Source organism: Chelonia mydas, chromosome 3 (genome assembly GCF_015237465.2).
Source record: "Chelonia mydas isolate rCheMyd1 chromosome 3, rCheMyd1.pri.v2, whole genome shotgun sequence".
Lineage (NCBI taxonomy): Eukaryota > Metazoa > Chordata > Testudines > Cheloniidae > Chelonia > Chelonia mydas.
The window spans coordinates 168,497,134-168,513,222 of NC_057851.1; the positions used below are offsets into that span (position 1 = coordinate 168,497,134).

At 37.3% G+C, this 16,089-nt stretch overlaps 1 protein-coding gene across 4 annotated transcripts in view; it reads right to left on the reverse strand.

The window, feature by feature from the left end:
- The window catches only part of PREPL (prolyl endopeptidase like), a 29,853-nt gene that overhangs the window by 4,412 nt on the left and 9,352 nt on the right, over positions 1–16,089 (reverse strand). For all 4 annotated transcript variants that reach the window (XM_043543780.1, XM_037895842.2, XM_027823005.3 and 1 more), the window contains 9 exons: positions 14,276–14,399; positions 9,630–9,846; positions 7,856–8,041; positions 6,089–6,283; positions 5,201–5,376; positions 3,327–3,543; positions 2,608–2,757; positions 1,348–1,474; positions 117–199 (listed from right to left, as the gene is read on the reverse strand). In XM_043543780.1, coding sequence (XP_043399715.1) covers positions 117–199; positions 1,348–1,474; positions 2,608–2,757; positions 3,327–3,543; positions 5,201–5,376; positions 6,089–6,283; positions 7,856–8,041; positions 9,630–9,846; positions 14,276–14,399 — 1,475 coding nt within the window. The remainder of the gene's footprint in view (positions 1–116; positions 200–1,347; positions 1,475–2,607; positions 2,758–3,326; positions 3,544–5,200; positions 5,377–6,088; positions 6,284–7,855; positions 8,042–9,629; positions 9,847–14,275; positions 14,400–16,089) is intronic.

Sequence of the window (16,089 nt, forward strand, 5' to 3'; positions counted from 1 at the left end):
TAGTACCAGCGTGTATTAAATAATACACAAAATGACGACATCATAGTGTTAGTATACACTTCATTATAGATTTGTTTTTGTCCTAACTATAAAAGTGTACAATAGAGGAATCATACCTCATTTAATGAATCCTCCCACAATGGAGCACAATGACTGCCTCCTGCCTGAACATTTAAGATGATATTAGGTATCAGGTTTCCTGAAACAAAAACATTTGTCAGTCACTGTTGAATGAACAAGGAAAGGTGGAGCTGTATATGTTATGCGGAGAGGGATGATATTGCCACTATCCTGGACAAGATGTTTGTGTAGTTCTACAAGCAAGAAAATTGAAAATCCAAATTGTGAGACATTAAACCACAAGTGATGGGTTGGTGGATGAACTATTTCCATTAAATAGTTCCTCCTAATTACATATTTCAGGAAGTATAGTATACATACCCAATTATCTCCATTCTTTTCAGAAGGATTGATTTTCTCTTCATGAGCAAGGCAGGAGCAGCTGCCATCTTTACTTGTTCCCTGCAACTAGGCTCCCGGCTGATGGGAACAGCTAATTTAAGAGCTAAACCTGTGAAAGAGGGCCTCTTCCCCTCATTAGTATAGATTAGTTGGATTCTGTTGTGTTAAATATTAATTTTAGCATCTGTTACTGAAAAAAAGTTCTTGGCTAGTGATAACTTCTATCAACAATATATAACTTCCGTGCTTTAACAGTCATGTCATTATATCTCCGGGAATAGCATGTCTACAACTTCAGAATGAATAGGGAAATAGTATGTTTGTGCAGGCTCTGAAAAAAAGGGCTTTAAAATTCACAGCAATGAAATGATAGATTAAGTGGATTATTAATTTACTTTTTAAAAAAATCATTGTTTAGCACCCATTAGCTTGACTATTTTAAGGCAAATTTTGGATCCCAAATTGCCGAGTGCCTTTTAAGAATCTGGAGATTGAGTATTAAAAGCTTTAGCCCTACCCATATCATTACAAGTAGGCAGCTTAACCCATACAATAAATATGGGTAGACTAATTTCTCAAGGTTATGGGTACCCTGAATTGCTTCCAACCTTTAGATATTGTGCTTTATATAGTACACACATGCACAGTGGAACAAATTATCTAGGGAGGCTGTGGAATACCTGTCATTAGATGTTTTTAAGAACACGTTAGACAAACACCTGTTCGGGATGGTCTAGGAGCTGCCTCAGTGCAGTGGACTGAACTAGATGACCTATTGAGGTCCCTTCCACTTTTACATTTCATATGATTGATGGATAATTAGTTAGTTATGTGACTTTTGTGTGTGCTTATATAACAATGTATATAAAAGACACTTCCACTTACCTTTCTTATTCATGCTTCTAGCATGATCCCCTTCTGCTTTTCTAAGTTTATGAACATATCTTAACAATCCTATCAGTGGTATTCGTTGATCATTTTCATATGCTGTGATTAAAACTGAAGGATAACTCTAAAACAGAGATGGGGGGGAAGTTATTAACATTTTGACTTCCTAAAATGTGAACAACCTGAAGAGTTCCACATTGAATCCCTATACTATTACAGTACTTGAAGGCTTATTACTTTTGACAATGATGGAGAAAAGATATCTTCTATATTTAGCATTGTAGCCAGCTTCTTTTTATAAAGTCCTACATTAGCATCCCTATAATTTTAACTTGAAAATTGGTTTGGTCTGAAAACTGCCAGATTTGCCCTCAAGGGACCATCTGCCATGAAGTGATAACCAAAGAGCAGAATACTCTGACCATGCCTGACCCCTCCTAACACAGCCCCTCTGCTGAGAGTCACTGGAGCAGCTCCACAGTTCCTGAGGACTGCCTCACCCATGCAGGAGTGATGCAAAAGGAGCTCTAGTCACTTATCTTACTAATAAGCAAATTTAGTTACAATTAAATTTATTTCTTGCTGTTGTCTTAATTTACAGATAAAAAGAGTCAAATTAGTAACTTTGCATCAAATTAGATGTAGTAAGAGTTCACATACACAGAAGACTCATTAGGGAAGTTATACAGCATTTGTAACCAGCCACAGTTCAGAGAAAATGAATTAGCCATTCAGAAATGACACTGAAACACTTACTTGCACCATATGTCTAGTGACATTACTCGTCTTCCCTCAGTGACAATTCCCTAGTCTGGCAGCAAAACTATTTAAAAATCCTCACAAGGGAAGAAACAATATTTTTCATGTTGTCGTTTGTTGTATAATAGGAATAATCTAATACTTTATAGTATGCCAGCAACAAATAACTTTTGAGATTGATTAATTGTCTAAGGGGAGGTTCAATCAATTTCAGCAGCCATTTATGATTTTGTACACTACAAAGCAATACAGATTATTCCTGAAATAATTAGCCAAAGATGGCTTCTTCATAGTCAATCAGGATGTATCTTTTAAGAACACATAAAAAAAGCTCTGAGCTTGTGAACTATCAGCTCTATGGTCCTAAGGCCCTAAAGAATGAATCCTTAGAAAATCCAACTCTGCATTTTCATGATTAAATGCTTTTATTTGTTTATTCTGTGTGGTACTATACACTGTATTAAGAAAAAGCAGAATGGTTTAATTACTCCTTAGTACCTGTGGCTTAATATTATGATAAGGGCAGTAACTTTTAATGTATTCCATGTACTTTTCATCTGCTAATGGATTTCCCCATTCTTCCTGTTCTTCAATTGTCAGAGGGAGATCAGTGTCCAACATTGTATTTAGAACATCTAGGAAAGGGGCCTAAAAAAACAAAACAAAACAAAAAGATGGTTTCACAAATTTAAGATACAGTTAACAAAAGAGGACACTGGACCTTCACGTACAGTCCAGTCTACTCTACTACAATCCACTAACTGTCTGTGAAGGCACAAATTTACGGCCTGACCCAAAGCCCAATGAAGTCAATGGAAAGACTCCTTTAATCCTCTTATAATCATGTAAGCTTGTTCTTCAGGTTAGCAGTGAGCATCGGAAAAAGTTTTTCTAAATAATTATTTATTCTATGTTGTGTACAGAGGTTGTGTATGTATAAGCACCTCTTGATTCTACTTCTGCTGAAATCCTTAGCCATACTTCCATCTCCTCTCACCTTCACTATGACAACTCTCTTTTCTATAGCCTTCCATAGTCCTAGCTCTTCAGGGTAAAGAATGCCTGTCTGCTCCCTCGTATAATGAAATGGCAACATTACCCCCATCCTTGAACAATCTTACACTGAGTAAGAAATTGCTGACCAATTCTGAAATTAGAGAAGATAAAACAAACAGCATGGTTTAACCTCCTATTCCATTAGAAGTCGGTCATCTCACCTGTAAAACTATGGCTCTGATGAGGTCAGGATCAGCATTGCACAGAGCTCCTGCAAGAACTCCTCCTGCACTGCTACCTGTTAGTGCTGTATACTTTGGCTGAGAAAATCCTAGTTCATGCAAGAGCATTATACAAGCCTTAAGGTCATGGAGACCTTTGAGTTTATTATGCATACATCCATCTTTATGCCAGCTCAGGCCTAACTCTCCGCCACCCCTGAAATTTAAAACAATTCAAGTCACAAATGTCACAGAGCTTATGTTTCAAATATTAAGACATCATCATCATCATCTGTGGTAGTACAAAATAATGTTTTATTATCCATAACTAACCCTCTCTTCCTTTCTGTCTAGCTACATACAAACACCTACTCACTTCTTCACAGTAAAATGTCTGAGGAAAAAACCCCCAACCTAGTATGTGTGCATTGTGTCTAGAACTGCACATGCACCAATCTGCTTAGTGTGACTATTCCATAAGGTCATCACAGAAGGACTATGAGGGAAGGTCTGCCTGGGTTGTTGTCACAGTAGATCAATATTTTAAATGACCAAAGTAGATAATATCACTTTAAAATTATATTATATACACATACATATATATATACACACACACACACTTATAAATAATAAAAGGAAACTGTCAGGGAAAATTTACATTTTTCCATCTGTGTGTTACTAATCGATTAAACAATGAAAAATTAAATCAGTTTATTTTTCACCCATTACATTCATTGAGGTGTTGCCTTTCATTCAGTTTGAGTTAGGACACTAGGCAAATCAGTTTCACTTTCTGGTTCAGATACATTTGCACAGTGCTACAATGTGTGGCTGCAAACACTTCAAGGGAGAGTTTAATTCTATTTTTTTAAAATTATACTTCATTAATATATATATTATTTTGTTAATCGTATGAAATGTCTCAGATATTTTTCACAAACCAGTAATTTTGATCTAAATTATCTTACAGCATCCTTTAATTTAGAACAAAATCTCAACTGAATAAATTGCCAGAATTCTTCATCTGTAATGTTATCATTGTAAAACAAGTAGGACTGGGCTAAGTCATAAGATGTTAACAGAAAAAGAACATGGTTTTCCATTGAGCAATATCAGAATATAAATGTAACTGGACTTAGAAGCTGATTTTATAGTTGAACTAGCCTCATGAGCTACAAATAATATTTCATTGCATTTTCCCTGTTAAAGAACATAACTGAGAAATAATGGAGTTTTCCTGTATCTTTGATCAGATGAATGAATTTTTTAGAACCAAATGAAAGCTGGAAAAAATGACAGCGATAGGATTGTAGCTGAACAGAAAGCAGAGAAGAGTTAGCCAAAAGAGAGACAAGAAATGGGTTATATGCTTGAATACTGTTTTAAAAAGGCAAATGCTTTTCAACAGATATAGATCAAACATGAATGTACGCTACTGGCCTGGGAATAAGAGGGTGATGGTAAATCCTTACACCATGAACATAATAGCAGAAATTATGTTTTTGAGCAAGGACAAGATATGACTTTACAGAAAATGACGTGTGTATTAGAGAAGTCAGATACTGTCAGGGCTAAACTGAAAAATCAAATACAACCATCCTGTAGATAAGTAGAGACACTCAAGCACTGTGCATGGACCTTGTGAATTTAACCTTATTTGCTTTAAGGCACTTGAGTTGTAATAGAATCACTTAATTACCAAAAAGGATACCTATAATTTTATAGAGAGATGGAAACGTGACACTATAGGAATGGCTACAGTACAAGACAGCAAAATTAAAAGGCTCTTCCTAGCTATCCAGATGAGTCTTAAGAATACTGACCATCTGCCCTACAAATAAAAATCTTTATTACATTATATACCTATAACTTACCTAACATGGCAATATGCTAATATCCAACCATCTTCAATTAGCATCAGATTCTCAGCTTTAAAGCTCATGTTCAAATCTATGCCATAAGCTCCATATACATGAACCAGAAGTGGTTTCCTGTGTAGCTCTTTAGAATTTGTATTATAAAAAACTGTAATTGGCACCAAAATTTCATCCTGGAAATGAAGGAGTATTTTACATTAAAGGATGTTTCAGAGTTCACAATGACACATGGCAATGAAAACGTCAATTATTTATTTTAAATGTGTTTTTTTGATTACAGTAATTTTTCCCCCATTTAGATTGTACAAAGGACTCTTGAAAAATAAAGCGAGAGACTGAACCTCTGCTGGGCTGGTTTACTGACGCAGAGTATAAAATTCATTTAAGTGCAACACCTGAGGTGTTTTTAAAGTATCAAAGTACCCAGCTCTTCCATCCCCTTGTAACACCATCAATATGTATTATGAACTGAATAGTTTAGCACTAACTGTAGCAACAAACTTGTTATTAACTTAACATCTCAACTTTTTTAAACTCAGAAGGTTAACTTTTCCCCCTTCTTGACTGATGTATGCTGTACATCATTTTGGCATTTTTTTTGTTTGTCATAAAGACATAACACTAATACAATTGTATCATGTCATGTTCAGCTACAGCCTCTTAACTATAGCATACCAGCTCCAAGGTACACCAAATCTAGAAAAAACATTAACACTGCCTTTTCCTGATCTTTTTACTATAGCGCTGGAGAAAACACCTACTATTCTAGTAAATATGGCACCAGTAGTTCTTTATGGTATTTATTCCCTTCCAGAAAAGTTTCTACAGAGGAGGTAGGGTGTGTGGGGAAGGTAGTGAGGAGGGGAAACGGCTGAAAAATCTTACCTTGCTCTTAGCTTCTAACCGTACAGTGTGGCAATTAATTGTAATTGGTGCCTCCTGCTCAACGAGATGATTTTCCACCAACGTATATGCAAAACGTTTAGGGGGTTGTACTGGGGAGGTGAGCTGAAAATAGCAAGTGCTGGCATTGTACTCAGGATGGGGTTCTGACTCAAATGCACAGGCCCATGCAGGTAACTGAGAAAATGAAGATTGTTAATAATCCCAAAAATGTGAAGTGAAACCTTTTACTGCTTTTATAATTATGTCCATTTTCTCCTCTCCAATGAAAAGAGTTGGACATAATGCTTAATTACCTCAGTTTGCATTTAACACAAGCTCCATGTCTTATACATTAAAATGTTTAATGAAACAGTGTCAGCAAGTGTAAGAATTTAGCTAATCTTTTTCTAAAGCCACCTAATGAAGTTCAACAATGATTTAAAATGCAATATAAAACCTAATTCCAAAGTTTTTCATAGAGAGGACAAAATAAATACAGCCATATTCAATGGACCATTTAAAAATGGGAATACTGTATTAGCAAGATTTAAAAAAATATATAATTAAGATATTCTCTCTTTAGGGATTACCTTGTATGCTACTGTATTTTTTAACAATCTTCCTTATCTCATTTCCTCTGTGAAATATCACTTCTTGTTCAACTTGTAATACAGCCAAGTCAATGTCAGTTATTACTCCAGTGCCGTAAGTTGACTCAGTAGTGCTCAGCCACTTAAAACCCCTGCCTCTAACTTTGTTCCCGTGCTAGCCACTGTGAAGAACAAAACCTTTTCTTGGCACATCTACACTCAGAAACTCACTTCTATTATGTTTAAGATCTTTAACTCTACTAAAAATGAAAGGAATCAAGATTCATTCTTTGAGAGCAGCAGGGTCCTGTGTCAAGCCCCCTGCTAGACCACAACTTACTTTAAGTAATTCTGGTTAGCAGGTTGATAGAGGCTTCAAAAATTGTGCCACTAAAAGTCAAAGTTTTACAGAGAAATTGCAGTCCCTTCTCTGAACAATTGATTCAACTGAACAAGATAATTTAAGAAAGCGAAAGCGGCGACTGTGCTGAAAGTGTACTATATTTACCTATAGGAACACCATTAGGAAGGAGGTTTGCGGAGTAATTTATTGCAATAAGGCTAAGAATTCTTCAGATTTGTATTTTTGAATAAATACAAAGAAGCAATTTTAAAGCCTGTGGTTGAATTGTTTGTCTGCAGAAATTGAAGTATTTTGATGAGATAGAAATTAAAAGGAAAAAAATCAGAGTCAATGAAAATTTGGCATCTAACAACTAGGAAAAGGAGGAAATATTTAATCAAGCATATTGCAATAAACATAATTCTTCTAAATTACTTACTATTAGGGTGTGTCAGCATTACACATTGGTTTTCCGAATACTCTTTCAATATAATCTGACTTTGGCTATCTCAGTGGGCCAGATTATGATACCCTAATTCTCACTGCATAGTACCTTACACCACTGGCTGGCCCACTGAAGTCAATGAGACTACTACTTAACCTGAGGAAGGGGATCAGAAACTGGCCTTATGGTAACAGGTCTGTCTGTAATATGAAATCACAGAGGACAGTAACATACACTGGAAAGGACACACAATGGCATGTCACTGTTGTAGTATTCACAGCTTCTCTGTTGCTGACATTAATATTAATTTCTATTTTTATATTAAAAGCCAAATGTGAATGTCTTCATGTAATAAACCAATTATTTAAAAAATAAAATCTAAAATATACCTTAATAGACTGAACAGAATGAGAAACAAGAGAAATCACATTTAAATAAAGATGACCATAGTGTTTCAAAAACATCACACAGTGATCTCTGAACATCTCTAAGTCTATTAGCTTAGTCTTTTCTTGCAACGTGTAAACCAATTGCCAGTTCTCCATACCATAGGAACCAACTGGAGTCTTCATCAACTACAAAATGAAAAAAACACATACATGAATGAAATGACAGGAGTGACAAAAATAATGCATACGCACTTGGGAATTGTCATACTGGAAGGTGTTAATGTCTGCCATCAATCACAGACCTGGTTAAAGTTGATGGGCATGCTAACCATCCTTCCCTTCAGGCTAAATGGGAATGGAAGGAGCAATTAACTGCCCTTTAATATAGTGATTATAACTTGAGACAATAGGAAGCCACTGTCCAAGCAGGTAAGATGTGCGAGCTGAGGGGTTTCCCTGGAACTGAGGGTACAACTCAGGGGGAGTTAGAGGATTGATTGGTTGCAGCTGCATGAATCTGTGTGTGCGTGCTTGTGTGTGTGTGTGTGGGGGGGGGGGGCAGGGAAACAGCAGTGACTGTGGCCCTAAGGGGGAGCAAAGAGACAGCTTGTTGGGCCACAGAACTCACTGGAAAGACTGTAAAAAATGGCAAGTTAAGACATTGCCTGTTATTTGTTCCTACTGCATTTAGGGACTCTATATACATTCTTTGTAAACAGGATTGAACAAAAAAAATCTGACTTGTATAATCAATTTCTCCTAGTAGGCAAAACAACCCAACAAAGTCATGAAAATTGGCTAACTGCTTGGGCCACCAAGGCAACTGTATAAACACTGGTATCTAGCCATCTCTGCTTTCAGTAATGGCTAGTAACTGATTCTTTAGAGGAAGGTGAAGTACCTTCAAAATAGATTTAAGCCAGTTGTGTGAATGCTGCACATGCTTATTCAGTTTCTCTGACTTGAGTGTATATAATGAAGAATGGTATAAACCAGCCAGGCAGAATGTTGGCATCAAGTTAGATGTCTATTCCAACAAGGGACAAGTCTTCCTGTTTATGTACTAAAACCTATAAATCAAGAAACTGAGCAGCAGTGTTTTTTTTTTAAAATAAACCTTGCAGCATTTTCTATGGGATTCTAAACATCTCAGCAGGAAAGTCAATAAAAAGATGAAGTGGTGTCCAACAGGACAATGTATGCACTAAAGACCGGGAATAGAATTGGGTGGTTACAAATTTCTAATGCATATTGTAGAAATGTACATTTGTAGAAGTAAGGTTAGTGCTGATGCAGTGTGATAGACTGATGCCCTGCAGACTAAAATTAGTTTTTTTATATCTAACAACAGCATGGACAATGGCAGTACAAATTTCCTCACACTGCTCAGCCAATGTGCTTCATCACTAACCTGTGGGTGGTATTTTTCCAGTAGACAAGCTAGCCAGCTAGAAATTGCACTGAAACCAATAACATGTTCTAATACAGGCTAAACAACCATCAGAGTAATAATTTTCAGCCATTACCAGATGGGCTAGAGTCAAACTAGCATTCCTAAAGATGAAATACTCCCATATACGGTTGTTAGTCCTTAGAGCCATGCAGTCCCCTACATGTCTAGTTTTTTTTTTTTTTTAAATCCTCTAGTAAGCTGTCAAACACAAATAAAATCAACTTTCTCACCCTTTACAAATAAATTAAAGTCATACTTCTATGTGATTTGTAGCAGGCATCTGAACCAATACAATACTTCACTCGTTTGTCAGAAGATTACCTTGTATTCCGCAGGCTCTCCGTAAGTAGTAAGAACGTATAATTCATCATTTCTGTGCTCAACATGATAAATGACCCCTTTGGTTCTCTGTTGTACGAGAATAGGTGAATTAAATGGATCGCTACAGTCAACCAACCAAACTTCGGAACTAGTCTTGCTGTTACTGTTGATGGTGAGAAAACGTCTGTCTTTTGTGCAATATATATCCACAAAAAATCTGCATAAAAAAAAAAAAAAAAAAAAAAAGAAGAAGTTCAACTCATGGAGTTCTTATTTCAAAAAATCCTCAGTTCTGTCAGAATCAAGTAATTCTATCTAAGTCAAGAGGAAGCATATCTAGTGGTTAGGCCAAGGAATGGGAAGTTCAGCACTCCTGGATTCTAGTGGTAGATGTGTTGTCTCCTTCCTGAGATTCAGAAAAATGCAGTTAGTTATAAAAAGCTGGAATTCTCCAAAGAAACAGTGATGAGAGGCAAGTTTTGAAATCAGTTGGACAAGAACAGATTTTCTTGATGTTTTAGGCGAACTGGCAGCTCATCGAGGAATAACCACTAAATAGGCTCAAAAGATGCAAAAAACATATTATGAAAGAACATCAAACTTGCAAACTCTTCTGCCCAAATGAATGGCTTAGTAAAGCGTTCGAAATCATCATCTAGAAAACAGGAAAAACTTAACTTTGGTATAGGGAGGAGTGAGAGACAAAGGGTAATGGCAGCTGCTTCAGAGAAAGACAGTGAATCAAAAGTAAACACTGGCTAGTTGTAACGTTATTGACAAACTGCAACCACTGTTATATATTTGCAGCAAATATTGTACAAAGGTTGTCGTGTGAGGTGTCTACAAAAAGGTTATGATTTGCTGGTTATGATTATGCTATCTGTACGTGTGTATCATTTTGTAGTTGAAGTTATGAATATTGGCTATGTACTTGTATCTCAATGTGTTTTGATTCTAAGTAGCCTCAGTGAAGCATTTGGTTAGCTTCTTGAGAAAGGTCTATTCTCAGTAAGTTCCCAGTCAAGAAACACTTAACTGACAATGAACTTTGGGAGACGCCAATCCATACCTGAACTTTCCTGGGAACGTTCAAACTAACATGTAAACAATGGCATCGGCCTGTAAAGAACTGAGTCATGCATGGACATGTGACTTGCCCATGTGACTCCAAACTCCATCTTGCTGCTGTGAATTCCACAGTAAGACAAAGGGGTGTCCTTCCACGGGCAGAGGATATAAAAGGCCCTGAAAACTCCTCCATTTTGTCTTCAATCCTGCTTCTGACCTCTGGAGGGATTTTTGCTACAAACTGAAGCTCTGAACAAAGGACTGAATGACCCATCCCAACTGTGGATGTACTCCAGAGATTTGATTTGAACCTGCAGTTTACTCTATCACTGCTACAAGCCTGAACCAAGAACTTTGCCATTACTGTATGTAATTGATTCCATTTAACCAATTCTAGCTCTCATCTATATTTTTTCCTTTTACGAATAAGCCTTTAGATTTTAGATTCTAAATGATTGGCAACAGCGTAATTTGTGGGTAAGACTGGACTTGTATATTGACCTGGGTCTGGCTTGGTCCTTTGGGATCAGGAGAACGTCTCTCTTTTACTGGGGTATTGGTTTTCATAACCATTCGTCCCCATAACGAGTGGCACTGGTAGTGATACTGGGAAACTGGAGTGTCTAAGGGAATTGCTTGTATAATCAAAGTCTTTTCTGTTTGGCTGGTTTGGTTTGCCTTGATGTGCAAAGGAACCCCAGCCTTAGGCTGTAACTGCCCTGCTCTAAGCCATTTGTCCTGAACTGATACTCTCAAAAGTGTCCCACCAAAGGCAGCATTGTTACACTAGTATGAGACACAATCCAACTTTGGCTGAGATGCTTAAAACCGCTGAGGAAGGAAATGACAATTTTCTTTTCTTTAAAAAGAATATGAGGAGAATATGAAAAAGACCACAGTATGCATCCGATGAAGTGAGCTGTAGCTCACGAAAGCTTATGCTCAAATAAATTGGTTAGCCTCTAAGGTGCCACAAGTACTCCTTTTCTTCTTTCTAAAAAAAGAAAATGATGTAAATGAAATCTGGTGTGGCAGAAACAAGAAAAAATAAATTTCCTGGGGACCAAGTAGAAAGAAAAATCTTGGAAGCAGAACTCAAGACACAGAGGGACTAATAATCCCCCCCAAGTTTGTGACCTACAAAACTACTTTAGAAGTAATAACATCTGGCCTTTGAGATGGTGCGATGCTGTGGAGGTACTTAATATTTTCAGTGGGTTCAGTCTGACTGGGGCAGTGACTGGAATGGGAGGGGAGACTGGCATTTTGGTTTGAATATTAGGATAACCTTAGTTGGATCCACTTTGGGATTGACATTGGTAAATGTGGGAAGAGAGAAAAGGCATTGTACGTGAGACATTCTGAGCTGTACTGCCTCTTCTTCACTTGCGTGTGCTGCATTCTTCTTAACTGCAGAGGTTTGTAAAAATGTAAAATGAGTTTTAGAGTCATTTCACTCTAGTGGATGTCAGTATCAATGATGCTTTGAGACTCTGGTAATAGGCATGATACCAAAACCTTAGACAGTGTCCTATCAGCCGCCACCAGATCACAGAAAACCAACTGAGTTCTCAGTGTGATACTGTATCTAAGGGGGCTAATGTGATCCTTTGATGCATAACCAGAGGAAGCAGGAGTAGGGAGGTGGTATTACCTGGTATTAGTGATTCTATTACTGGAATACTGGGCCCGCTTCAAAAGAGGGGGTTGAAAAATTGGAAAGAGTACAGAAAAGAGCTATAACAACTTGAAGTCTAGAAAACACACCTTATAGTGAAAGACATAAAAAGCTCAATGTATTTAGTTTATCCAAGAGAAGATTAAGAGGTGAATTGATAACTCTCTACAGATACCTACATAGGAAAAAGATTTCTGATAGCAGATGGCTCTTTATTCTAGCAGCTAAAAGCCTAATGAGAGCCAATGGTTGGAAGCTGAAGCCAGACAGATTCAAACTAGAAGTAAATTGCAAATTGTTAACAGTAAGAATAATTAACCACTGGAACAACTTTCCAAGGGATGTGATGCATTCTTCCATCTCTTCAAAGCTCTACATTGACTGCATGTCTTTCTAAGATGACATATTGTAGCTCAAGCAGAAGATATGGTCTTGATGCAGAAGTTACTGGGTGAGAAACTATGACCTGTGTTATGCAGGCAGTCAGACTAGATAATCATTATGGTCCTTTCTCTGGCCTTAAAATCTACAGATAGGAATTAACAAAATCTTTAAAGAGCATTTTCAGGGCTTTAATTTGACTGTGCTGGTAGTTGTCTTCCCCATACCGTCTGTGAATGTTCCAGAGTTAACTACTGTTACTTGTTTGCCTCTCCCCTAGTTCCCCACGGTTCTGCTCTGCTTCATTCCCTTTCCTCCTTTGTGGTGGTGTTAGAGCTTCTAGACTTTGCAGAGAATAAGCCCCCTGGTTACCCATTGCCTACCAGAGTGAAGCACTGCACTCAATCAGCCAGGATTCCATGGAGGTCAGGCTGTAAAGTGTTCCATTCCTTTCACAAAAGTGTAAGGCCCTAGTTTTATTTTTTTAAATTATATTATTAATCAAGCCTAGAAATCTTAACATTTCTAAGAAGCTGAATACTGCAAATCTCAAGAGCTCAACTGTTCACCTACATCTTCCTGATGTAGAATAGTAACATAGGAGAATTCTTTAACTTCTTTCGCCCCCAAAGCAAGTGGTTCAGCTATGCACTGCACTAGAACATGAATCTTTACACTCAGCTTGCTGTTTGATTTACAGTAATGACTGTGACCTTCAGAACTGTGTCAACAATTTACCCGTGGGGAAGTGTCTGGTCAGTGCAACTTGTTCCGCTTGATTCTGCCACCTGCTTTATAGTTTTATACAATTGGATGTATAAAGCGCAGTTGGAAAAAGGATCTCAGTTATTTCATCGCAGTTGTACAGCATCAGCCATGCTCCCGTTAAAAAACGATTTCTTTACTGAGAATGTAATTCAGTAAGACAATACTATCAACATATTTACAATGTACTTTATAAAGCTAGGATCCTCAGAGAGACTAGATCATGCTGTAGAGCTGGAAAACTAGTTCTGCAGTCAATTTAGCAAGAATCTGCTTTTCTTCCTAAACCACTGCTTCCAGAAAGGTTACTGAAAGGTATGCAGTCGACAACAGTTTGATCACACAATGGCTTCACTCATAGACTACCCATAGTACCAAGGCTTAGCCCAAACATTCTTTTTTAACAAATGTAACCCACACTAACTGTAGAAAAAAATGCAACCTGGTTTTCAGCAAAGAACATCTTGACCTGAAACTGACCTTGACATTTATGAACCACTAAACAGGTAACCGAGAACAGTTAAATTTAAGCTGATCACAAATCGGACAGAGTACATTCTCCAAGCACACCTGATAATCAGTAACAGAAAAAACAGACTTTACATGATTTAATACATAGCGTGGAAGAAAACATTTTCTAGATTTTCTGAACAATTATGTGTTTATATATTTTATGAAAATTATTATGAATTATAATTCAACACATACAAGAATATATAAGGGATAGTTTAATATGTTTGATGAGAGATATTACCTTGGATCTTGTTCTGTATAAACTAACTCAGCATGTTTTCTACTAGCGAAAGTGGCCAGAAACACCTTATGGCATACAAGGTTCTTCTGACTGGTGTAGAACAGAACATCATTTGTAGCCCATTCTGAAAAAAAGACAAATGCAAGTGAACTACACCACAGTATTTTGTGTTATTGAAGGAGTAAATAAAAGGAAATATTTTGCCCATCCCAAAGCAAGTTTCAGAGGAGATTTGTGAAAAAGTCTGATCTTGGGAATCTAATCTGAGTTTAATTAAGCTAAAAGTTGTATTTATTTTTTCCTCAATTAAAACTTATTGTTTTCTGGCCATGACGTTAATAGTTCTGATTTGGCTTAAAGAGGAAATCCAGGCTTCTGTGGGTCAGCACTGAAACATCCCACAGCTGTCCATTATCAAGCATTTCCCCTTCTGACTGTTATTACACATTATGCACTAGGAGAAAACACTTTGCATAGGCATGTCAGGTCCAATTCTGTACTGCACAGAACCTCCTGAAGTCATTTACACCTGTGCAAGGTGGGTGTGAATAGCTGCCATTCTGATTAAGTAATGTTTTGCACAAGTATACATGGTCACACAAGGTGGAAGACACTGAAGAATCAAGCCTATTTTGCTTTTCCTTTTATAGATTGAATCGTCTGGGCAGATCACCTCAGATTCTAGTCACAATGAGGGAAAATATGCCGGTGGACAGTTCAAGGCACTAGAACAGCCTATGTATGAACACCTACTGAATTGTCAATCTGCTTTATTCCGATCAGTAAATTAGGAAATTTTGCCCAGAGTTTTGCAGTTCATAGGCTTAGCCAAAAGATCACTGAATATAGGATAACGCATCTAAAACCGGTCTCCATACTGGCCAACAACAACAATAATAATAATAAAAAAAATAATCAATCAGTATGGACATACATATGGTGTAACAAAGCAGTACAGGTTTCAGAGTAACAGCCGTGTTAGTCTGTATTCGCAAAAAGAAAAGGAGTACTTGTGGCACCTTAGAGACTAACCAATTTATTTGAGCATGAGCTTTCGTGAGTTATGCATCTGATGAAGTGAGCTGTAGCTCACGAAAGCTCATGCTATAATAAAGCAGTACACTCTCTTTACTGTATTGCTCTAATATGCTGTAAAGGCAAAGAAGGTTCTCCACTTCCATTTCAGTATTGTGTTGTATATTTTACCAGCAAAACTGAGAGGTAGTAAAGTTTCCTAAGTTAAATTAAAGGCCCCGGGGCCCCAATCAAAGCCTATTGAAGTCAACAGAGGGACTCCTAATTGACTTTGGGGGCTTTCAATTGGGCCCCATATCCTGAAATCAACTGGAACTGCAGCTGTTCAACATTTGAAAATGTATTTGGCACTTGGGTCCTAATTTTCAGAGGTGCTGATCACCTGCACCACTGACTTCAGTTGGAGCTGCAAGTACTTGCTAAATCAGGCATGAAGGCCCTGATCCTGCAAATGTTTAGGTATGTGAATAACTTTACACACATTCACAAGCCTACTGAACTCAACAGGCACATTCACATACATATAGTTAATCATGTGCATAAATGGTGGCACGATTAGGAACCTTGTGTAACAAAGGAATGCCCATTGTACTAAATGAGCTGCTTTTGTTTGAATTGCAAAACGTACAATTGTGCAGTATAAAAGACAAACTTTCGAGCCAGTAAATCTTTGTAATCAATTGAGAACCCTTCTGCAGTTTTAAAACGTTTGTGTCTTGATATGACAATATAGGTAAAAGATATTATCTCACCTACCTTGTCTCTCTCCTGGGACTAAC